Raw genomic sequence first — 23,259 nt, forward strand, 5'->3', positions numbered from 1 at the left:
AGATGGGTAGTAGCTGAAGCTCTGGGCAATGCGCCAAGGCCACAGATAAGGTTGAGGGCGTCTGACATCATCCAGTACAGTGGCAGACAGCACGGTTTGGGCTAGCGTGAAGAGCACGCTTGCAATACGTCAAGAGCTGCCCAATCTGCAGGAGGAAAGCGTGGGTGCACCACTCATGGCTGGGATGGCATCACGGCTCGCGCTGCTCTGTTAAAGTGCCATGACAATAGCCAATAGAGTGGATACCCCAGAGGGAGCAGAAATAAGGAAATCGCAGCGGAGTTCAGGCGATTTTATGAATCACTGTAGAAATCAGAAAATGAAACCACCCAGTCTATGATCGATGCTTATTTAGACAAGATGTCCTTGTTGACTATCTCAGAGCAGGATCAACTATGGCTTTAACAGGAATATAGATTCCCAGGAAGTTGCGACAACTATAAAGTATCTAAAAACAGGGAAGACTGCAGAGGAGGATGGATTTCCATCAGAATTTTAAAAGGGCATAGTGGATTAAGTTGCCCCCTTTTTAGCCTGTTTGTTTATTGACCTCCTCCAAGATAGTTCTTTACCTGTTAGTATATATAGAGTGCATGTGATGGTTCTTCCCAAACCAGGGAAAGATCCATTGCTCTTTGCTAGTTACAGGCCAATTGCATTACTAAACACTGCATGAAAATCTTTGCCAAGGTATTGGTGACAAAGCTGGAAATTTTGCTTCCGAAAATTGTACATTGGGATCAAACAGGGTTTGTGAAGCGAGGATATTGGGAGCCAATATAAGAAGAGAGATTAGATCAAATCCAGAGGGATAAAACAAAAGTTAAGTGTGTTGCAATCAATGCTGAAAAAGCATTCAATAGGGTGGAATGTTTAGAAGATGGAAATCTGAGTTTAAGGACATCATGGCAATTATGAAGCCCACCTTGAGCTAAGAAATGAACCTGATAATATAATGGCTGGGAACAGTCGGCCGAGTGTGTGCAGAGATTACCGGATGCATATTTGCACGACCCCTCCAGAGGATTGAAAGAAATGTGGGAGAGACTGATATGGCAGTCCAGGAGCTATCCAACAGGCATTGATGAAGAGAATAAGGGATTTCCTAAAGGTCACAAATAAAGATAATTACTAGTTACAGGGATTAGAAAATCTCCTCCAGAAACTAGAAGCACTCAAAGCTGAGCCGAACCTTCCTGGCCTGTACTACTTAGATACAGCTTCGGGCATCAGTGAGATTATATCAAAGCAGCTGTATGACATAAGAGAAAAATGGTCATTAGTAGGTGCCAAGTATTAAGAGGGCCACCAAAAGAAGTTTTCTCCCTTCACAGTCTTTGTGAAATTTATTTGAAATTTGGCCAAGAGGAGAAATGACCCTAGCTTCATGTTTGATGTACCTGAAGCGGGCAAGACAGGCTACTTCCTGAATGAAAGGTCAGTCAAGAAGTATTGCAAAATACCAGGAAGCCTTTAGCTGTACACATGACAGATGTGTCACCAACAACCACCCCACCAACTGATCGTTCTCCTACTACAGAGAAAGTAGAGGATCCAGACAACAGTGTCGTATATATAAGAAACTTCATCCTCTCAAGGAATGGCAAAGGTTTAGAGAGAAACCCTTGAGAGAACATAAAGAACTGTTGAGAAAGAACAGAATTTGTTACAAATGTTGCTCTTCACCCAAGCATTTGGCTAAAGACTATAAAGAAGCCATCAAGTGTAGGGAGTGCAATAGTGACCACTATATCAGTGCCTTACATCCTGACAAGAATAAGCCTACTTCTACGTGGGAGAAGAAGGAAGAAAAGCTTCACCACCGAATGTTACTCCAAACTGTACACAGGTGTGTGGAGGAGGCTGCAGTGGACAGTTATGCACCAAGATATGTGTAGCTAAAGTATATCCAAAGGAGCAACCAGAAAAGGTAGTAAAGATATATGTCATCATAGATGAGCAGAGTAATCAGTCAACAGAATTCTTTGACTTATTCAACATCTATGGAAATTGCTATCCCTACCACCTTCAGACCTGTACAGGGATGACAAAGAGGACAGGAAGAAGAGCAAGTGGATACGTGAAAGAAGTGATGGATACCAGCAGCAAGACCCATCTATCGACTCTTACTGAGTGTAATCAAATACCTGATAACAAGGAGGAAATTCCCACACCAGAGACTGCACAACACCATCATCATTTGCAACCTATAGCTGAGTATCTGCAGCCATTGGACCCAAATACAAAGATCTTACTCTTGTTGGGAAGAGACGCACCAACATTGATCAGAGTTTGTGGGTCACATGCAGGTCCACCTGATGCCCCATATTCCTACCAAAATGCCATTGGGTAGGTGATAGTAGGTGACGTCTGATGGGGGGCAGCATATCAGCATGGGGTTGGGAGCAGCATCTCAACCTGGGGGGAGGGGCGGCATCCTAGCTCAGGCGGCATCTTGCCTTGGGCTGGCCCTGGAACTAGAGGACGTGTTAGGTTGGGGGGAGGGGTGTCGACTTAGGAATAATATCAGGAAGTACTTTTTCATGGAGAGGGTGGTAGATACCTGGAATTCCCTCCCATGGGAGGTGGTAGAGATGAAAAGAGTAATGGAATTAAAAAATGCATGGGGTAAACACAAAGGAATCCTGTATAGAAGGCATGGAACCAAAGAAGATTAGCAATGATTAGATAGCAACACCAAAGCCAGTGCTGGGCAGACTTCTATGGTCTGTGCCCTGATTGTGGTTGGACAGCTTCAGCTTCAGTAGCTGGAGAACAAGGCCAGTACTGGGCAGACTTCTACAGTCTGTGCCCTGATCGTGGCTATACAGATTTGGATGGGCTTGAGTAGGCCTTCGATTACAATTTCCAAAGTTGGAGAACAAGGCCAGTGCCAGGCAGACTTCTATGGTATGTGCCCTGAAAATGGCAAGGACAAATCAAGATCAAGTATACATACAGTATGTAGTATCACATCATACCTTATGCTATTAGTTTATCTTGGGCTGTCATGTCCCCTAAACGGCGTCCTCGGGCTGCGTGGGGTTGCGTCGACAAGCACACTTGTTACGATTCTGCCCATGTTTCAGGCTCTCAGTCATCTCGCCACCTGGTGGCCAGACCTGGTGGCTGCAATGGACTGTCTGGTTACTATCACCCGTTCCAGATTTCAGCCCAGTCCGGTCCGGATCTTCCAGACTGCCAGACTTGCTCTTTTGTTTGAACCTGCACAGCTCCCGTAGTTGCCTGGTGATTGCTGCAGCTAAGCCTCAGCTGCTGCTGGGCTTATTAGCCATTCTGATATCTTTCTGCTTTGCCTTCGCATCGCCTAAGGCCCTGAGGTTTGTCGGTGTGCTGTGTGCACGTCTGCCTGGTCTGGTTTTATTGTATTGATTCTTGCCTGAGATTCTTGTCTGCTCTAGTTAGTCTGTGTGTAGTTTAGATTAGGTAGTTGCTTGTTCTCTAGTCCTGTCTCTGGGTTGTAGTTTTGTGTCTAGTCCTTGTCCGTTTGTGTCTTTAGTGGCTGTTCTGCAGCTTTCAGTTCTGTGTCTTGTTTATCAGTGTTTTGTTCCCTGTTCTAGTGGCTGCTTGCAGCTTTCAGTCTTGTCCTTTAGCTTTTCCCTTCCTTGCCCTGCTGCCTCTGTATGTTCCTTTCCCCTCTGACCCTCAGTCCTGGTTCAGCCTAGTGGGTATCCGGTCCTGCCTTGCCCAGTAAGTCCTGCCGGCCACTTGCAGCCAGCGGCTCAACTCTTGGAGAAAGGTGGCCATGTGCAGGTGAAGTCTCACTGTTTGTCAGAGTTCTGCCTTGCCTCTGGTGTGAGGTGGTTTTGCCTGCCGCTGCCGTTCCTCGGCAGTGGCCCAAGGTCTCACAAACTTAGTTTCAGCTTTGAAAATGTAACAACACTTGACTGGCACAGCCCTGAGCCATGTGTGTGTAGGCTCCTTGATTGGTTTGCTTCCATGCACCTGGGTCTGCTCTCTCTCTGCCTGGCTTCCCTTGCTTCTCTCCTATTGGTCTTCTGGTTCCTCCTTCCCCTGCTCTTGTCCTATGGCTGTGCTCCTTCTCCCTGCTGGTCCCTGCTGATGTCAGATGCCAGCACTTTATCACCTGAGCTCTTCCTGGACTCCATGCTTCGGCTTCTACTTTGGTAGGTGTTACTTGCTCAGTAGTGTACTTCTTCTCTACTTTGTCCCTCATTGCTGACTTTGCCTGTGCCTGGATTATTCTCTTACCTGCTGTCTGCCTACTGACCTTGCCTGTACTTGGATTACTCTCTTGACCTGCTGACTGCCTACTGACTTTGCCTGTACCTGGATTACTCTCTTGCCTGCTGCCTGCCTACTAACTTTGCCTGTACCTGGATTTCTCTCTTGACCTGCTGCCTGCCTATTGACTTTCCCTGTACCTGGTTCACTCTCTTGCCTGCTGCCTGTCTGGCCATTACGTTCACCACCCCGCTCCCTGCTCCATCTCGTAAGTCCTGCAGGCCGCCCACACCTAGGGGCTCAACCTCTAGGGAACGGCGGTCAGCGCAAGTGAAACCCGGGGTTGTCCGGCCGCCAAGCAGAACCTGGTCCGAGTACCGGACTCAGCAGCGCTCTACTTGGTACAAGAACTCACAACATGGGCAGACTGGATGGACCGTACAGATCTTTATCTGCCGTCATCTGCTATGTTACTATTAATATGTTTCTATGTAAGTCTCTCTTTGCCTTCCTTATCATTGCTTTGCATTTGACTTGCTATTCCTTATACTGTTTCCTATTATTTTCAGTTGGAGCCTTCTTCCATTTTCTGAAGGATTTTCTTTTAGCTCTAATAGCTTCCTTCACCTCACTTTTTAACCATGCTGTCGTTTGGCCTTTCGTCCTCCTTTTTTAATACATGGAATATATCTAGTCTGGGCTTCCAGGATGGTATTTTGGAATGGCATCTATGTCTGATTTTTGACCTTTGAAGCAGCAACTTTGTTGACCTTTCTCCTCATTTTATCATAGTCTCCTTTTAGAAAGTTAAATGCTAACAAATTGGATTTCCTGTGATTATTTACTCCAGAGATTATATCAAATCTCATCATGTTATGATCACTGTTGTCAAGTGGCCCCAACACCATTACCTCCTGCACCAGATCATGTGCTCCATTAAAGACTAGGTCTAAAACTATTCCGCCTCTTGGTTCCTGAACCAGCTGCTCCATAAAACAGTCCTTGATTTCATCAAAGAATTTTACCTCCCTAGCATGTCTTGATGTTAAATTTATCCAGTCAATATCGGGGTAATTTATATCACCCATTATTATCGTGTTACCCGATTTGTTAGCCTTCCTAATTTCTGATAGCATTTCTGCATCTATCTGTTCATCCTGGCTTGGTGCATGGTAGTTCACTCCTATTACTATCATTTTCCCCTTTTCTTGAGGAATTTCTAGTCAGAGCCCGCAGGAGGGTGTCAGCCTGGAAGTTTGTCACCAAGCACTGGATGAGGTAGAGGCAGTGCAGATTGCGCTGAAGGCTCCTAGGGTGGTTACTCTGGACGCCATCTGGGTTCTTCAGCAGCTTCAACCTGTAGTTTCCAAGTCCTCAGCAGAGGTAACATCTTTGGTTGTGTAAGTAGATCAGTTATCTAAAGATGTGGAAGAATTTAGAAAGACTTCTCTGCTCTGAATTTAGTAGATAGCATTCTCTGCTCAGAATTTAGTAGATAGCACTGTTAATGATTTCCAGGAATTTAAAGTATTGTTGCATGTGATAAAATGGCAGTGCATAGATTAGAACAAATAGAAAATTTCAATAGAAGGTTTAATCTGCAAATTTTGAATTTTCCAAAATTGTCTGGTGTTTTACCTATGGAACTTTTTAAGAAATATCTGGTTGAGATGTTAGGTTATTTCTCAACATGTTCCTCCTGTTAATAAGATATATTATTTGCCAGTTGCCACTGAGAAAACCCAGGGAGAGATGGATTTAAATGCAGCTCAAGAATCTTCTATGGATTTAAGGACTATTTCAGCAATTTTGGAGGAGTCTACCATGGAAGTCTCCTATAGAGCAACTTTACTGGTGTTGTATGTTTTTGAGCAAGACCTGAATGCAACACTGAGACTTTATTTTAGATAGGAAAATTTTTGTGGTCAAAAATTGTGTTTTTTTTCCTGCTGTAACCAAAATTACTCAGGATCGGAGGAAAGAAAAAGGAGGTTAAATATTTGGGAACTACTTTCCTTTTGTCATATCCCTATAAACGTGTTATGAGACTTGGCAGAACAAAATATGTATTTTTTCTTCCTGAGCAGTTGCATTCATTCTTAGATGTGAAGAAGATTGTCTAACTTTAATTGTGTGGCTAATTGGGAAACAGAGATAGGTCTTCCTGTTATTGCCTTTTCTTATTATTTGATTATTCCTTTGTTTTCCTGTAATATCTAGTCTCCACACCTCTATTATGGTGGTCTAAGGAAGATTCTAATATTTCTTGATGCATAATATGTATTTATGCTTTTATTATTTGCCTTCTGTGTTTCTTGTTCAAGAGTTTATCTTGTAAATTGTATTGAAATTCATAAGTAAATGATTTTTAAAAATCTGTCTGCTCTTTATTTAAACATTCAAACTATAAAAGACCGTTTGTCTAGAAAAAACACAAAATATTGCTATAACCCCCAAAATAGAGAAAATTGTTTCACAGATTAATTTAATATGAACATAGTAACATAGTAGATGATGGCAGAAAAAGACCTGCATGGTCCATCCAGTCTGCCCAACAAGATAAATTCATATGTGTATACCTTACTTTGATTTGTACCTGTCTTTTCAGGGCACAGACCGTATAAGTCTGCCCTCCACTATCCTCGCCTCCCAACCACCAACCCCTCTTCCCCCCACCTGCTCCGCCACCCAATCTCTGCTAAGCTTCTGAGGATCCATTCCTTCTGCACAGGATTCCTTTATGTATATCCCACGCATGTTTGAATTCCGTTACCGTTTTCATCTCCACCACCTCCCGCGGGAGGGCATTCCAAGCATCCACCACCCTCTCTGTGAAAAAATACTTCCTGACATCTTTCCTGAGTCTGCCCCCCTTCAATCTCATTTCATGTTTTAACATCCTTCGCAAGGTACGGCCTCCAAAACTGAACACAATACTCCAGGTGGGGCCTCACCAACTACTTGTACAGGGGCATCAACACTTCCTTTCTTCTGCTGATCACACCTCTCTCTATACAGCCTAGCAACCTTCTCGCTACGGCCACCGCCTTGTCACACTGTTTCGTCGCCTTCAGATCCTCGGATACTATCACCCCAAGATCCCTCTCCCCCTCAGTACCTATCAGACTCTCACCGCCTAACACATAAGTCTCTCGTGGGTTTCTACTCCCTAAGTGCATCACTTTGCATTTCTTCGCATTGAATTTTAATTGCCAAGGAGGAAAAAGCCTCAGATATCACTGGCAATTTTTATCTCACACCCCACCAATTTTCAGGTGGATTTTAGCAGCCATTTAATCATTGGCAAAAAAAACTCCTGTAGCATCAAACAAAAACGTTTCCCTCGTGAATTAATGTCCATGTTAAGGCAGTGACTATTTGAAGCAATCAATAACTCAAATTTTACTAATGTGTCGCAATCATCTCTACTCATGGCACAGAAATAGTGGGCAAAGAGGAGTGACACTCATCTTTGCAAAAGATCCTGACAGGCACCTGTTTCACCATAACTTCGTCAGGAGATTTTCTGACCAGTTCAGTATTTGCAGTGTAAGTGCTGTACACTGCCTTGGGTGAATCTCTTTATAATGGCAGTTAATAAATCCCAATACATAAATAAAAGGGATAAGAGGGCACCCCTAAACATGAATGCACCAATGCCAACATTATGCCTGTATTCTACAACAGAATTTTGGTGCCAAGATACTATTATAAGAATTGGAGCTAAGAGAATGGCATCAGGGTGCCTAAACTGTGTCCCCCCCCCCCCCCCCCTTGGCTCCCTGGAGCTCTCGGTACCATGCCTGGAAGGAGATCGACGATGATGCTTCTTCACCTTCGCTCGATGCCCGTCATCGAGACTCCTTGGTACCGATGAGGATGACGTGGAATCCACACACCCCCTCGGGGCCGGGTTCGATGAAGGTCGGTCCCGGGGGGCCTGCATAGCAGGAGGCCTTGAGATGGGTGAAGACCCACTCGATGCCTCACTGCTCCCAGCTTGATGCAGTCTCTTGGCAGCCATTACCCACGCTTCCGGTGTCGCTGCTTCCCTCAACGTCGACGCCGATGTCCTCAGTGCCAATGTTGATGTCGAAGGACCGGACCGCTCAGAAAAAAGTTTCTCACACTGAGCCTCTCGAGTCACTTGGGCCCACTTCTTCATCAACTTGCACAGCTTAGAAGAAGCTGGAAAATGGTCGGGCCCAAGACACTGAAGACACCACGCGTGGGGGTCGGTGCTTGAGATGGTCCGATTGCAGCGAGTACAATGCTTGAAGCCGCTGGGAGTCTTCGACGACATGGGCGGGAAAATAGCGTCCGCAAAATCAAAAGGCTCGATTGTGCCAATAAAGAAGGGCACAAAAATAGGGGAAAAGACCCAGCCGAGCGGCCTAAAGGCTAGCTGCGACGAAAAATAAAGGAAACTTGAAGGAATGAGGAAAACTAAAAAATAGAGGGAACACAAAACTTTTTTTTTAATATATATTAGTTAGAACAACTAAATTACACGAAAGTAAGAAAAAGTGATAAAATGCCAAAGGAACATCTCCTGAGCTGAAAACTGGGTGCGAAAAACACATCGACTGCCCAGAACCACGGAGAAAAAGAAACTGATCACTGCATGTTCGCGTCACGGGCGGGAAGCCGCCCGCGCGGCGGAACGTTCTGGAAGGTTCTTAAGCTTTTGAAGTTTTTTTTCTGTCTCCTGGGCCGTCGCAGACATCGAACCATTCGTAAGAATATTGAGCCTGCTTGTCCTCGGAGAAGGATATTATCATTGGCATCTCTTATGGCACAATATTATTGCGTACAGATCTAGATTTCAGGTATTGAGCTAGTAAGTGTCCTGCTTTGTTGTTTTCAGCATAATAGTGTGCAGATTTCATAAAATGTTCTTTGCTGGTGTGCTGGGCGTTATAACAGTGAATTGTAAGCAAAGCGAGCTTTGTGTAGCTTAGCTAGAACAGTTATATCTGACGGATCAGCCTGGTGGTTGGATTCAAGCTGTGAGATAAGCTTTTCTGCATTAGTTAAGGTAGCAAAACTAATGATTATGCCTCTAATGAATGCTTTAAAGGCATCCCATCTGGTAGCCCAGCTAGTGTCTTCTAATAAGGTGAAATGAAAGTATTCTTTTATGTCTTTAGACACATGCTAATGAAACACTGTATTATCCATGAGGCCAGCAATAAAGCTCCAAGGGCCCTTGTGGTGGAGTTGGCCAATATCTCTTTATCAGATCATGTGAGCATGGTCTGATAAAGAGATATTGCCAATACTGGAATGACATGATTTAGCCCAGTAGTGAGGGTGATATCAGAAAGTAATCAATATGGGAGTATGAGTTATGTAGAGGAGAATAAAAAGAAAAATCTTGATCATTCATTATACATGAGACACCACATAGGAGTGGCCTAGTGGTTAGGGTGGTGGACTTTGGTCCTGGGGAACTGAGGAACTGAGTTCGATTCCCACTTCAGGCACAGGCAGCTCCTTGTGACTCTGGGCAAGTCACTTAACTCTCCATTGCCCCATGTAAGCCGCTTTGAGCCTGCCATGAGTGGGAAAGCGCGGGGTACAAATGTAACAAAAAAATATATATCTTGCAGTCTTAATTGTGACATAATGTCCTGTAAGGCTTTGCTTTTTATGAAAGGATAGATTGATTTTCTGTCAGTATTTGGGTTTTGTACAAAATTAAAATCTCCTCCCAGTATTACTGGATTATCACCTTCAGATAGAATTTGGTCAGCAATTGAATGAAACAATTCAGGGTAGTCTGCATTGGAAGCATATATGTTAATCAGAGTTAAGGGGATACCATCAATATTTACCACAATTTTGACCCATCTACCTGAATGAGTGAAAAAATATTTCCAGCTATATGATCCAAAGCACCACACAAGGAGTCACCAGCCAAGAAAAAGATCTAAGTGTCGTCATTGATAATACGTTGAAACCCTCTGCTCAGCGTGTAGCGGTGGCTAAAAAAGCAAATAGAATGTTAGGAATTATTAGGAAAGGAATAGAAAACAAAACTGAGAATATTATAATGCCTTTGTATTGTTCCATGGTGCGACCTCACCTCGAATACTGTGTGCAATTCTGGTTGCCGCATATCAAAAAAGATATAGCAGAATTAGAAAAGGTACAGAGAAGGGTGACAAAAATGATAAAGGGAATGGGACAATTTTCCTATCAGGAAAGGCTAAAGCGACTAGGGCTGTTCAGCTTGAAGAAGAGATGGCTGAGGGAAGATAGGACAGAGGTCTATAAAATACTGAGTGGAATGGGTAGACGTAAATCACTTTTTTATTCTCTCTAAAAATACAAGGATTAGGGTACACGAAGCTACTAAATAGTAAATTTAAAACAAATATAAAAAATTATTTCTTCACTCGCTGTGTAATTAAAATCTGGAATTTGTTGCCAGAGAATGTGGTGAAAGAAGTTAGCTTTGCAGGGTTTAAAAAAGGTTTGGATAATTTCCTAAAAGTCTATAAGCCATTATTAACATGGATTTGGGAAAATGCACTGCTTATTTTTAGGATAAGCAACATAACATTTGTTTTATTCTTTTGGGATAAGCAGCATAACATTTGTTTTACTCTTTTGGGATCTTGCCAGGTAGTTGTGGCCTGTAATGGCCACTGTTTGAAACAGGATACTGGGCTTGATGGACCTTCGATCTGTCCCAGTATGGCATGTTATTATGTTCTTAAGCACCAGTGGTTTGAGTTTCCCCTCCTCAACATCCCAAAGATTTGTAAATCTAGTACCTGTAATGCCTGGACCTGCACCCTGTCTGACACTGTAAATGGTTTGAGCCAGAAGATATAGAATACACCTGGAGAGAGAAAAAATAAGGAGGATCCAGCCATCAGTATCTGTACAACAGGAAGGCTTATTTACCAGCAGCTTCCAAGCAGTATCAAGTATAGATATATACAGGCAGAGCATGCTGATTCATGGAATATTTCAGTGTTTTAGAATGACTTTGGGTCATGCAGTTTTCTTTGGGCATCCGACTCAATTGGAACATGCTCCAAGTAAGATTACAGTAAATGAGTCTTCATTTACAGCAATCTAAACAATTTCATATATCTCTCATCCAACCCAACCATGGCAGTGACAATCTTCAGTTAAAGGCCAAAGAACTCAGTGCTTTTCAGAACTTAGAATATATGTACCCTATGGCCATTACTGTAAAAACATATCCATGTGTAAACAACAGTATTCAATCTAGAAAATTTAGGAGATTCAAAATAATATGCATCAAAAGGTCTGACTGAAAAACAGAGGAAAAGGCCTCGAGAAGCCCCCAGCGTATCTACAAGCTTCGAGGGCTGGGCTTCTTCATCATTGGCCAGAAAAACCTCTGTATGTGTGTTACTAATTTCTTATATTTTTTCAATTATATTCTTTACTTTTATCTTTCGTTTACAACTGTACATCAGATACATATGCATATACACATTGTAGAGCTGCTATTTACATGTAGAGATTACATCATGAGGAGATTTCAAGAGTGCATGGTTTGTGCTAGACTAAAACCTACAGTGTATTCTCCATTTTACAAAGAAAATACACATGTATAAGAAAAAATTTCCACATAGGATTTTACACCAGCTCAGAAGCACATAACCCCCCCCCCCCCCCCCCCCCGGATTCTACATAGATCACTCAAATGAGGGCACACAAATTAATTAGTTAACAAGCCAATTAAAACTAATTATTGGCATTACTTGGTACTAATTTGGACTTATACACTCATTTGCCTATGCACTGTTCTATGATGCAGAAAACAACAGGGTAATCAATCAACAAGTTCCAAAATGATGGTAAAAAGTAAGCAGTCCAAAATAGGAAAGGTCAAACCAAAGTTTATTAAAACCACAGATTCACACTGCCCCACACAGGCCGTGTTTCGTCGCATCAGGAGCTCTAAAATTACAAAAAAACAAGTATTACTATACATAAAATATATCTTCAAGAATGTTGAATAAATGTATACAAACATAAATCATAAAATAATATAGAGGAACACACACAGTTATAGCTCAATATACTGACACATCACAAGTGATCCATATAACTGTGATCTAATACTGAAACTGCAAACTAAAAATCCACTTTCCGGCACAGAGTGTTCTTTAATCAGTGCTTTAAAGACAGATCAATACCGTTCACTAAATTGTATACAAACATAGAACCCACACTGATATGATGGAACAGCATAGCTATAGCTTAATAAGCTATAAAAAAAACCCCCACAAACGTGACCCATATGACTCTAATCCAATAGTGAAACAGCATGCTAGAGAACCACTATCCAGCACCGAGTGTACTTTTAATTAATATTGAAAGAACGGATCTATACCTTTCACTAGAGTCAAACATGCTTTATTAAAACCAGAAATCAATATAGAGACAGATCTCTGAAAGAATATATATTTCTCAGAATTGGGACACATACCTAAAAAATGACACCAAATTATACCATAACAGTTTGACTGTAAAACATAAATTTTTAAAAATGCAATTATATACCAAATTTAACAAAAAAGTAGTCTAATAACATTAAAACAAATGCTTCTCAGAAAAGATACTCACCAAACTTAGCCCGAAGACTACAGCATGAGCATATAAGATTCAGCTTCTACACAAACAGCATTACATGACAATATGGAAGACGCTCATACTTAAAGTCTGATGTCAGTGGTTAATTTGAAAAATGTCCACAAAAGAGCAGGAAAACCTAACTACTTCTTTAAAAAATTATATATATAGCTATATATACCATCAAATATGATTCACTAACCAAAAACAGTGATTAGACCTTTAAAAAAAAAAAAAAAAATATATATATCTTATTGCATGGATTAATGGCGTTACTAATAGTATGCAGTATGGTCCAGTGACGTCTTTATGCATTCTATCCATTAATAGTATGCGATGGGTTTCAGTGATATCAGAAAATCTATGCAATACGTATCAATGACAACCTTACAAAAGGTCATAAATTTGATGATTATAAATTTTGTGTTCTTGCTGTGTTCAAAATATCTTGGACAGGTAGCCCAGTAGATATGCAACTGCTGAGAATGAAACAGAGGTTTATTTTTGATTTAGGCACTCTACTGGGAGGACTTAATATGGAGACAGATTTATCTGTGTTTTTATAAAACATGTAATTTTTATGGGACACTATTTATTTATTATTATTATTTCTATTAAAAATTATATTTGTTCTGGTTTTTTTCTTCTCAAAAGAAAAGTCTTAGTAATGTTGATTGTTTTTAAGGTACATGATAGTGTTGATTTATAATGATGGTAAGGACATCAGTAACATTTTGTTTTTATAATTCTGATGTCATTAACTAATATGGATGATTTTAGTTCGATGTGAATGTGTAGATGTTTCAACCAGGCTGTTGATCTCAGATGGATTTTAAGGTGATGGTTTAGAGCTGGCAGTCAGGTTTTTGCAAAACACTTGATCATCATTGAAGGTTGATGTCGCGTTCTCGAGGACCTTGGCATACTGTCAGGCTTCTTCCCCGGGAGCACTGGGTCTGTGAGTCCTTGGACCACTACTGTGGAGCGGCAGTGGCAGGCAAGGTCACCTTCAAGGTAGAGACGAGGCAAGACTGGACTGGAACCCCGGACTGGAGTTCTGCACAGGAATACACAGGACTGGAATGCACCGGACTGGAACCCACTGGACTGGTACACACTGGAGTGGAGCCCGCTGGACTGGAACACACCGGGGTGGAGCCCACTGGACTGGAACCCACGGGACCGGTACCTGTTGGACAGGAACACACTGGACCTAGGCTTCACCTACGCTTAGCCACTGTTCCCCGAGGGTTGAGCCCTCAGGTTCGGGCAGCTGGCAGGGCTTACAGGAAAATCGGAACTGGAACTAGCAGGCAGAAACAACAGGAGTCAGGATACAGAAGTGCCCCCAGGCACCTAGGCGAAAGCAAGGCAGACAGGCAGGGAATGTCCGGGTTCCGGCAATAGTCAGGTCTGACTGCAGGCAGAGAATATCCGGGTCCAGGCAGTAGGCAGGTCAAACAGCGGGCAGAGAGTAGTCAGATTCAGGCAATGGTCAGGTCAAGGAGCAAGCAGAGAATATCTGGGTACAGGCAGTGGTCAGGTCAGACAGCGGGCAGAGAGTAGTCAGATTCAGGCAATGGTCAGGTCAAGGAGCAAGACTACGGATGGAGCTCCAGTAACAAGGAGTACTGGCAACAGACAGAACTAGGGCTGAAGCTCCAGAAGCAAATGAAAACACACATGGGAAAACCAGAAAGCTAAACACAAGAAGACTAGTAAAGCTGTACACAAGCTAACAGGAAAGCTATGCCCAAGCTAACCAATCATACGCTAGAAACTCACACTAAGCAAACACAGGAGAACTAGTAAAGCTGTACACAGGCTAACAAGCAAAGCTGTGCCCAAGCTAACTAGTCATACGCTAGGAACTCACACTAAGCAAACACAGGAGAACTAGTAAAGCTGTACACAAGCCAACCACAAAGGCTATGCCCAAGCTACTAGTAACAAGCTAGAACTCACACTGAACTGGACAATGTAGCAGTGCACAGAGCACTCTAACATACCAGGGACCTTAGACGATGCAAAGGCCAAGGCTGCAGTCTCCAAGTGTTTAATAAAGCCCTTCAACACCAGAGGCGCAGCTGCATCAATCTCTAAGTAACTATGGAGGCTGTTCAGGCACAAACCAAGGAGCAGGCAGAAAGCACAGTGAAACACAGAGAGGGTTCCCACACCCAGGTGTAGTGTAGTGAAGCAATTAGAGTCATGCTGCTAATGCAGCCAGCACAGACAGCCAGAGCTAGCTCAGAAAGGACAGACAGAAGAAACAGGAGCCAGCTAGGAAGCTGACCCCCAGGAACAAGGTAAGTCTGAGGGTGGTCACGGCCACAGACGTGACAGTTGATTTGTGTTAGATTTTATAATCTAAATAACTCCATTTCATTTTGATGTTGCTGGTTATTATAACATTTTTATTTAATACTATTGTGAAGCATTGTGCTGCCATTTAAAAGATTTTGTGTGAAATTGCATGTAATAACTAATATTTGCACTGACATCATTGATCTGCAATGCATATTATAGTATGGAGTATATAAGGATGCTATTGGCTAGCACTGTATATCATCATTAATCTATATAATGTTTCTATTTTAAATCACTATATATTGTTTTTGGATGATATGGGCATGATATTGATGAGCATTCATATGGTAGTACAAGTATTTTATGTGGATGGGTATCATAATAATTTTTGATCTAGATGCTTTAGGGTGTTGGCTTAGAGTTGATATATAGTGCATTATTATAACTATTGACAACCCCGAATGGTATGTAATACAAGAAGGACAGCATTTATGCAAAGCCCTGGATTTCTTTTGAAGTGCTGGGTAGTTATTAATATATTTTAATTTAAATTGACATTTCAAATGTTACATTATTTAGGGTTATGATTATCTATACTTTGGGTGAACCGATGTTATTTTTCTGTCTCACATACTTAGAATGAATGCATAAGGTTGTCATTAATACGCATTGCATAGATTTTCTGATATCATTGAAACCCATTGCATACTATTAATGGAATGGAATGCATAAAGACATCACTGGACCGCACTGCATACTATTACTGACGTACTGTCATGTAATGCTGTTTGTGTAGAAGCTGAATCTTATATGCTGATGCTGTAGTCTTCGGGCTAAATTTGGTGCATGTCTTTTCTGAGAAGCATTTGTTTTAATGTTATTAGACTACTTTTTTGTTAAATTTGGCATATAATTGCATTTTAAAAATTCATGTTTTTCAGTCAAACCGCTATGGTATAATTTGGTGTCACTTTTTAGGTATCAGGCTCATTTTCGAAAGAGAAGGACGCCCATCTTTCGATACAAATTGGAAGATGGACGACCTTCTTCCAGGGTCGTCCAAATCAGTATAATCGAAAGCCAATTTTGGACGTCCCCAACTGCTTTCCATCGCAGGGATGGCCAAAGTTCAAGGGGGCGTATTGGAAGTGTAGTGAAGGCGTTGGGCGTGCCTAACATATGGATGTCCTCAATCCATAATGGAAAAAAAAGGGCGTCCCTGACGAGCACTTGGACGACTTTACCTGGTCGTGTTTTTCTTACGACCAAGGCACAAAAAGGTGCCCAAAATGACCAGATGACCACCAGAGAGAATCGGGGATGACCTCCCGTTACTTCCCCAGTGGTCACTAACCCACTCCCACCCTCAAAAAATTTCTTTCAAAATATTTTTTGCCAGCCTCTATGCCAGCCTCAGATGTCATACTCAGGTCCATCAAAGCAGTTTTAGTGGGTGCAGTGCACTTCAGACAGGCGGACCCAGGCCCATCCCCCCCATATCTGTTATGTTTGTGGAAGAAACAGCGAGCCCTCCAAAACCCACCAGAAACCCACTGTACTCACATCTAGGTGCCCCCCTTCACCTGTAAGGGCTATGGTAGTGGTGTACAGTTGTGGGTAGTGGGTTTTAGGGGAGGTTTCGGGGGGCTCAGAAGACAAGGTAAGGGAGCTATGTTCCTGGGAGCAATTTCTGAAGTCCACTGCAGTGCCCCCTAGGGTGCCCAGTTGGTGTCCTGGCATGTCAGGGGGACCAGTGCACTAGAAATGATGGCTCCTCCCACGACCAAAGGGCTTGCATTTGGTTGTTTCTGAGATGGACGTCCTTGGTTTCCATTATAGCCGAAAATCATAAATGACCAAGTCTAGGGACAACCATCTCTAAGGACGACCAAAATTTCAAGATTTGGACGTCCACGACCGTATTATCGAAACGAAAGATGGACGTCGATCTTATTTCGATAATGCGGGTTTCCCCTCCCCTCCTTCGGGACGTTTTGCGAGGACGTCCTCAACAAAACTTGGACGTCCCTTTCAATTTATGCCTCTCTATCCTGCTTATAATTGAAAGAGAAAAACGCCTATATTGCGACCTAAATCGGGAGATGGGCATCTTTCTTCCGTGGGCGCCCAAATCGGTATAATTGAAATCTGATTTTGGGCGTTTCCAACTGCAATCCGTCGCGGAAACGGGTAAAGTTGACGGGGGCGTGTCGGAGGCGTGGTGAAGGCGGAACTGGGGCGTGGTTATCGGCAGAGGAAAGATGGTCGTCTTTAGCTGATAATCGAAAAAAATGCGTTTTTACCGCGATTTTGGGTCACTTTTTGTGGACCCTTTTTTTTCACGAACAAGTCCCAAAAAAGTGCCCCAACTGCCCAGATGACCACTGGAGGGAATCGGGGATGACCTCCCCAGACTCCCCCAGTGGTCACTAACCCCCTCCCACCAAAAAAACCCCACTTTAAAAACTTTTTTTCCAGCCTCTATGCCAGCCTCAAATGCCCTACCCACCTCCATGACAGCAGAATGTGCTCTATCCTGTGACAGCCTTTCCCTGGTTATGATGTGGCTCTCGGGTGAGTGTGACACCTTTTCTGTTATGCGCACTGCAGAGTCACAACAGCAATGCATTGTGGTGGGTGTAGGGTATTGGGCTCCGTGATTCCACTAGCTTGTGGCAAATGCTCACGATGTTGGTAGTTGGTAGGCTCTACTCCCATGGTGCTTTTCCCCCTGCTTACTGGGTCAGAGTGTGCCCTGTTTTGTTTCCGGTAGTCCATGAGGTAGTGGCCATTTTTGTAAGCCAGCTTTAGATCCCTTTCATGTGTTAGCCACGTTACAGAACTTAGTTCTTACCTTGAATGTGGCTGAAAGAGGGCATTGTACACCATTCTGCCAGCTCTGACCTACTGCTAATCTCAGTACCAGGGAGACTCGTTGCCAGTGGGGCACAACCTCTGATCTGCAGTTAACTGTGAGAAAGCGTGCTTATTCCAATAAAGGATGTTTTTGGAGAGATTAGTCTTCAGGTGTCAACTGGTGTGCCAATGTTATATAGTAGCAACAAGTACTAGAGGCCTGCGTGTATGCAGGTCCCTGGAGCACTTTAGTGGGTACCGCAGTGCACTTCAACCAGGTGGACCCAGGCCCATCCCCCCTACCTGTAACACTTGTGCTGGTAAATGGGAGGTCTGAAAAACCCACTGTACCCACATGTAGGTGCCCCCTTCACCCCTAAGAGCTATGGTAGTGTTGTACATTTGTGGGTAGTGGGTTTTGGGGGAGGAGAGTTGGGTGCTCAGCACCCATGGTAAGGGAGCTATGCATGTGGGAGTGTTGTCTGAAGTCCACCGCACGGACCTCTAGGGTGCCCAGTTGGTGTCCTGGCATGTCAGGGGGGCGAGTGTACTACGAATTGTGGCCCCTCCCACGACCAAATGGCTCGGATTAGGACGTTTTTGAGCTGGGCATTTTTAGTTTCCATTATCGCTAAAAAAAACAAACGCCCAGCTGAAAAACGTCCATTTTTTCGAAAATACGGTCTGTCCCGCCTCTTCACGTACCCATTTTCGGACATAGACGCCCATGGAGATAAGCGTTCGCATTCGATTATGCCCCTCTATGTGTCCCAATTCTGAGAAATAGTTATGCTTTCTGAGATCTGTCTCTATATTGATTTCTGGTTTTAATGAAGCATGTTTGAATCTAGTGAAAGGTATAGATCTATTCTTTCAATATTAATTAAAAGTACACTCGGTGCTGGATAGTGGTTCTCTAGCATGCTGTTTCACTATTGGGTTAGTCATATGGTCACCTGTATGTGCTTTTTTTAAATTTATTAAGCTATATCTGTGATGTTCCACTATATCAGTGTGGGTTCTATGTTTGCATACAATTTAGTGAACAGTATTGATCTGTCTTTCAAACAATTAAATAACACTCTGTGCTGGAAAGTGGCTTTTAAGTTTGCAGTTTCACTATTGGGTTGTAGTTATATGGATTACTTGTGATGCATGAGTACATTGAACTATAACTGTGCTACTTCTCTATATTATTTTATGATTTATGTCTGCATACATTTATTCCACATTCTTTAAGATATATTTTATGCATAGCAATTTTTTTTTTGTAATTTTAGAGCCCCTGATGCAGCCCTGATTTGGGCAAAACATGGCCTGTGTCAGGCAGTGTGAATCTATGTGGTTTTAATAAACTTTGGGTTGACCTTTCTGTTTTAGTCCGCTTACTTTTTACCATCATTTTGCGCTATTCTATGACACTGTGTGCCCAAAGTGTCTCGGCTGTAACCCAAAAGGGAGTGTGGCCATGGTAGGGGCAAGGGCGGGTCAGGGGCATTCCAAAGGTTTAGGCGCAGTGTTCTAGAATTCTGAGGTTGCGTGCCCAATTTATGCACCAGTGTTTATACCAGGTTTCAGCAGGTCTAAGTTGTATATAATTGGCAATACAAAATGGAGAGAAAGAAAAGAAAATGGTTGCTGGAAAAGCAAGCTACAATTATAACTGACCTTGTACAGAAGGTGCAGGGCATGCAGAATGAACATGTGAGCATGACTCATAAGGAAAAAATTAGATTGGCAAGAGAACTAAACGTGTGGTTGAAACTTTAGCAGATAAGGAAAAAAGGAATGAAAGGAAAGTAGACGCCAGATGGCTTTTGTAAGATTCATGATTCCCATAAAGAATAAAGCATTGTGTGCAAAGAAGGAGAGGAGGAAAAGAAAAAAAAAAAGGTGTATATAAGCTAGAGGAGAAATGTATTAGTAAGCAACTTCATCTCTGTACTGGATGAGATGGTTCCTGTATACTTGCTTCCTATGTAACATTATTACATAGCTCTGCCATGGCATTGGCAGTTGAATAAAAAGAAAAAATTCTACAATTTATGTTTCTCTGTATATACATTTATTGGGATTTGTAACTTTATTGGGACTGATTTGCTGGATAATTTCAACATTGGTGCCCCGTGTGAGGAGCCAGCGGCAGGACCGCTGACAAGTTATCTGTTTTCGGTTGATTGATCAACGGCGCATCGGTCTTACGATACTGGCCAGCTCGTGAGAGGTGCTCTGCAATCTTCTGATTCGTAGACGGGGACTGCTTGGTTTTTGTGAGTATTATTTTTGTTTTTGTTTGACGTCATTCACTCTTCTGTATTATATTTCATTACGCTGCTTGCAATCCTTCTTTTTTATTTTTTATTTTTTCTTGCACTTTTTGTTCTTTGCTATTATTTGCAATACTATTGTACTATATGTAAAATGGCTAATATTAATATTGATATTGAGGTTCCTGTCTCGGAAAATGCTACCGATTCTAAATATACATTGTATGTAGATAGTACAAGTTCATTGACTCCTCTTGAGCATGTATGCACTGCTTTTCCTTTTCAAAAGGATCAAATTCGTAAGATTCACACCAAATGGATAAAATATGCGTCTAAGGACGCCTTTTTAGGGTGGCCAGATAATGGCTCTTTTGATCGTTCTTTACTTTTACAAATGATACACTACATACAGAAAAATAAGAAAGGTAAATCGTTGGACAAACATTTACATATTTGTGGGTTGCCTCACTTTGTTTCTCTTTTATTACATTAGATTTAATATTTGTATCTTATAGCTCCATGCTGCACTTGGGTTCAAAGCACGGTGCATCTGTTGTAATTTACTGTGAGGTTTATGGTATCGTGTTCATTTACTGGCCATAGTCCCTAAAGAATGTAAAGAAAACCACAGAAGGTATCCCACACCCCAAAAGCTAAAACATTGGATTTTAAAACTCAGATTTGTAGCTTATGTCAAAGTTACCGAGAGAGCTTGTTTCCTCCCCGCTTCTGCACAGATACATTCAGTTTAAACAAACCCTGCATTCAGGAAAAAAAAAAAAAAAAAGGGGGTCCAGTTTGTGCTTTTCTTCAGGGACATATCAGCTGCCTGTAGCCATGAGCATTTGCCTTTTATGCAAGCCTTATGAGTCTCGTAGGCAGTGCAAATCACAGCTGCTTAATTGTATTGCACTAAATTTGTTTTCCTCCACTGCAGAGGAGGGATGCAAATTCCTAAGTTATTCATGAGACTTGCAGACTATTTCTTGCCTATTCTCTGTACCTACCTCAGTAGGATTTGTACAATAAATGTTTGTCTAGTGAAATATCCCACGTGTATGTTCTGTACCCCAGGTAATTGAGATTTCAGAGAGATAAGTTTTAGGTTTCATGTGGATTTTCGTTGTTTCAGTGTTCAGTTGTTTGCTTATGATGTCACTCTTCTTTCTTTTATTGATGACTTGCTCCCTCTGCTGATCTTTGTGTGTATTACATGCACAAGTTGCTTTGGGAAAGAAAGAAAGAAAGAAAGAAGAAAAAAGAGACAGTCCCTGCCCAAAGGAGCTTGCGGTCTAAACTAGGGCAGACAGACAAGACTCACAATTACAGACTTTTGTTTTAATAATGTGATTTATGCAAGGAACCGTTTATCTACTAAACTACTTAATGTGTTTAATTCATCATGCTTGTGATAAATATATATCTGTGTTACTTTACCTTGGGCAATTGGGACTCCAGAGATATTGCCCCCTCCAGGGTAAAGGAATTTAGCTGAATGCTCAGATTAAGAAGTTGTTAATGTACCTTGAATGAGAATGCTTTGTGCTGCTATAGAACATTTCTAGGCACCTGCCTACTTTGCTGACATCAACCTTGTTCTAACTTTTCTCCATAAATCATATGTCTCATGATTTTAGCTGGACGCTTAAACCAGGTTGTCCAGAGAGGTGAGGTGTACCATGATAAAGATCTAAATGTAAGTTTTAAATCATAGGGAATCACATTGTGAAGAAGATGGAAGCAAGTTCCCAGTCATTGAAAGGTTACTGAGATGTTTGAAGCTTGTAAAAGATATACTGCCAATGTGCAAGTTGTGTGAATAGTGTGAATAACCACATGGCAGGAGTACATGATTATGTGCTATGAAAGTACACTTGTAAGTTAGATAGAAGGGTTGTGGAAGTGGATATATGTGGAAGTGTTTCAACAGGACTATACTGTTTGGGGATAGGCCACAGAATAGCAATTCATTTTATTCTGTATTACCTATCAAAAGAAGCATGAAATTTGAGTATAGAATTAAGCTAATGGCATTTTGTTAAGGGTTTGACCAGATATTGAGTGAATTATTATCATTTATGCCCTGAGGCCTACATAGAGGCCCTGTTCTGATTAATTGATTTATCGTTTGGAGTCCTCTTTCTTGTTTTTCAGGTTCATCAAATTGTCCTCTCACCTTAGTTGGCAGGCAGGACGTGACATCATTTGACTGTGATCACTGATGGCACCAGTCTGTGTTAAGGCCTGCTGTCTACCATTCCTGAAACAGACCTGGCCACCGCATTCTCCTCTGTTCTCAGGGTTGTTGCCTATTACTGCAATGAACTTTTTAGAATTGTAACCTTTATATCCCAAAACAACTTCTTCCCTGTGTGTGTGCAGGAAAAACTAAATGGATACACCCGAGTGGAAAGATATGTATTTCTACTTCTGAATTGATAAATAATTTTTATAATTGGCATGTGACATTACATTTACCAGCTTCTGACATGAGTAAGGCTATGGAGGTATCGTTTTGGCATCCTAATATGCTTTCTTATGCCACAAGAATTGTACTAAACTGTTTAGTTTGCTCCAAAAATATAGTACATCGAGGACCAGTTATTTCTCCTGGATCCATTCCTATTCCAACAGGACCTGGAGTAGAATGGCATGTGGATTTCACGGATATGGTAACACTGGTAAAAGGTAAAAGGTATCTTTTAGTGTGGGTTGACGCATTTACAAAATGGGTGGAAGCATTTCCGTGTTCAAAGGAAACTGCTCAGGTGGTAATAGACACCTTTTGAAATATATATTACCAGCCCATGGATGTCCACAAAAATTGGTAACGGACAATGGAAGTCATTTTGTAAACTCACTGGTCAAGGATATGACTGATTTATGTGAAATACTGCATAGACGGGTGGCAGTCTATCGCCCTACTTCTAATGGCCTAGTGGAACGCTATAATGGCCTATTAAAAACAAGACTTAGAGTCTTACTAGCCTCATTAAAT

General features: G+C 42.1%; 1 protein-coding gene across 1 annotated transcript in view; it reads right to left on the reverse strand.

The window, feature by feature from the left end:
* Positions 1-23,259, reverse strand: part of LOC115458693 — a 93,477-nt gene that overhangs the window by 37,434 nt on the left and 32,784 nt on the right. Inside the window, exon 5 of the mRNA XM_030188521.1 lies at positions 10,989-11,056. Within this exon, the coding sequence (XP_030044381.1) occupies positions 10,989-11,056 (68 nt within the window). The remainder of the gene's footprint in view (positions 1-10,988; positions 11,057-23,259) is intronic.

The sequence above is a fragment of the Microcaecilia unicolor genome, unplaced genomic scaffold, assembly GCF_901765095.1.
Source record: "Microcaecilia unicolor unplaced genomic scaffold, aMicUni1.1, whole genome shotgun sequence".
NCBI classification, from domain to species: Eukaryota; Metazoa; Chordata; class Amphibia; order Gymnophiona; family Siphonopidae; genus Microcaecilia; species Microcaecilia unicolor.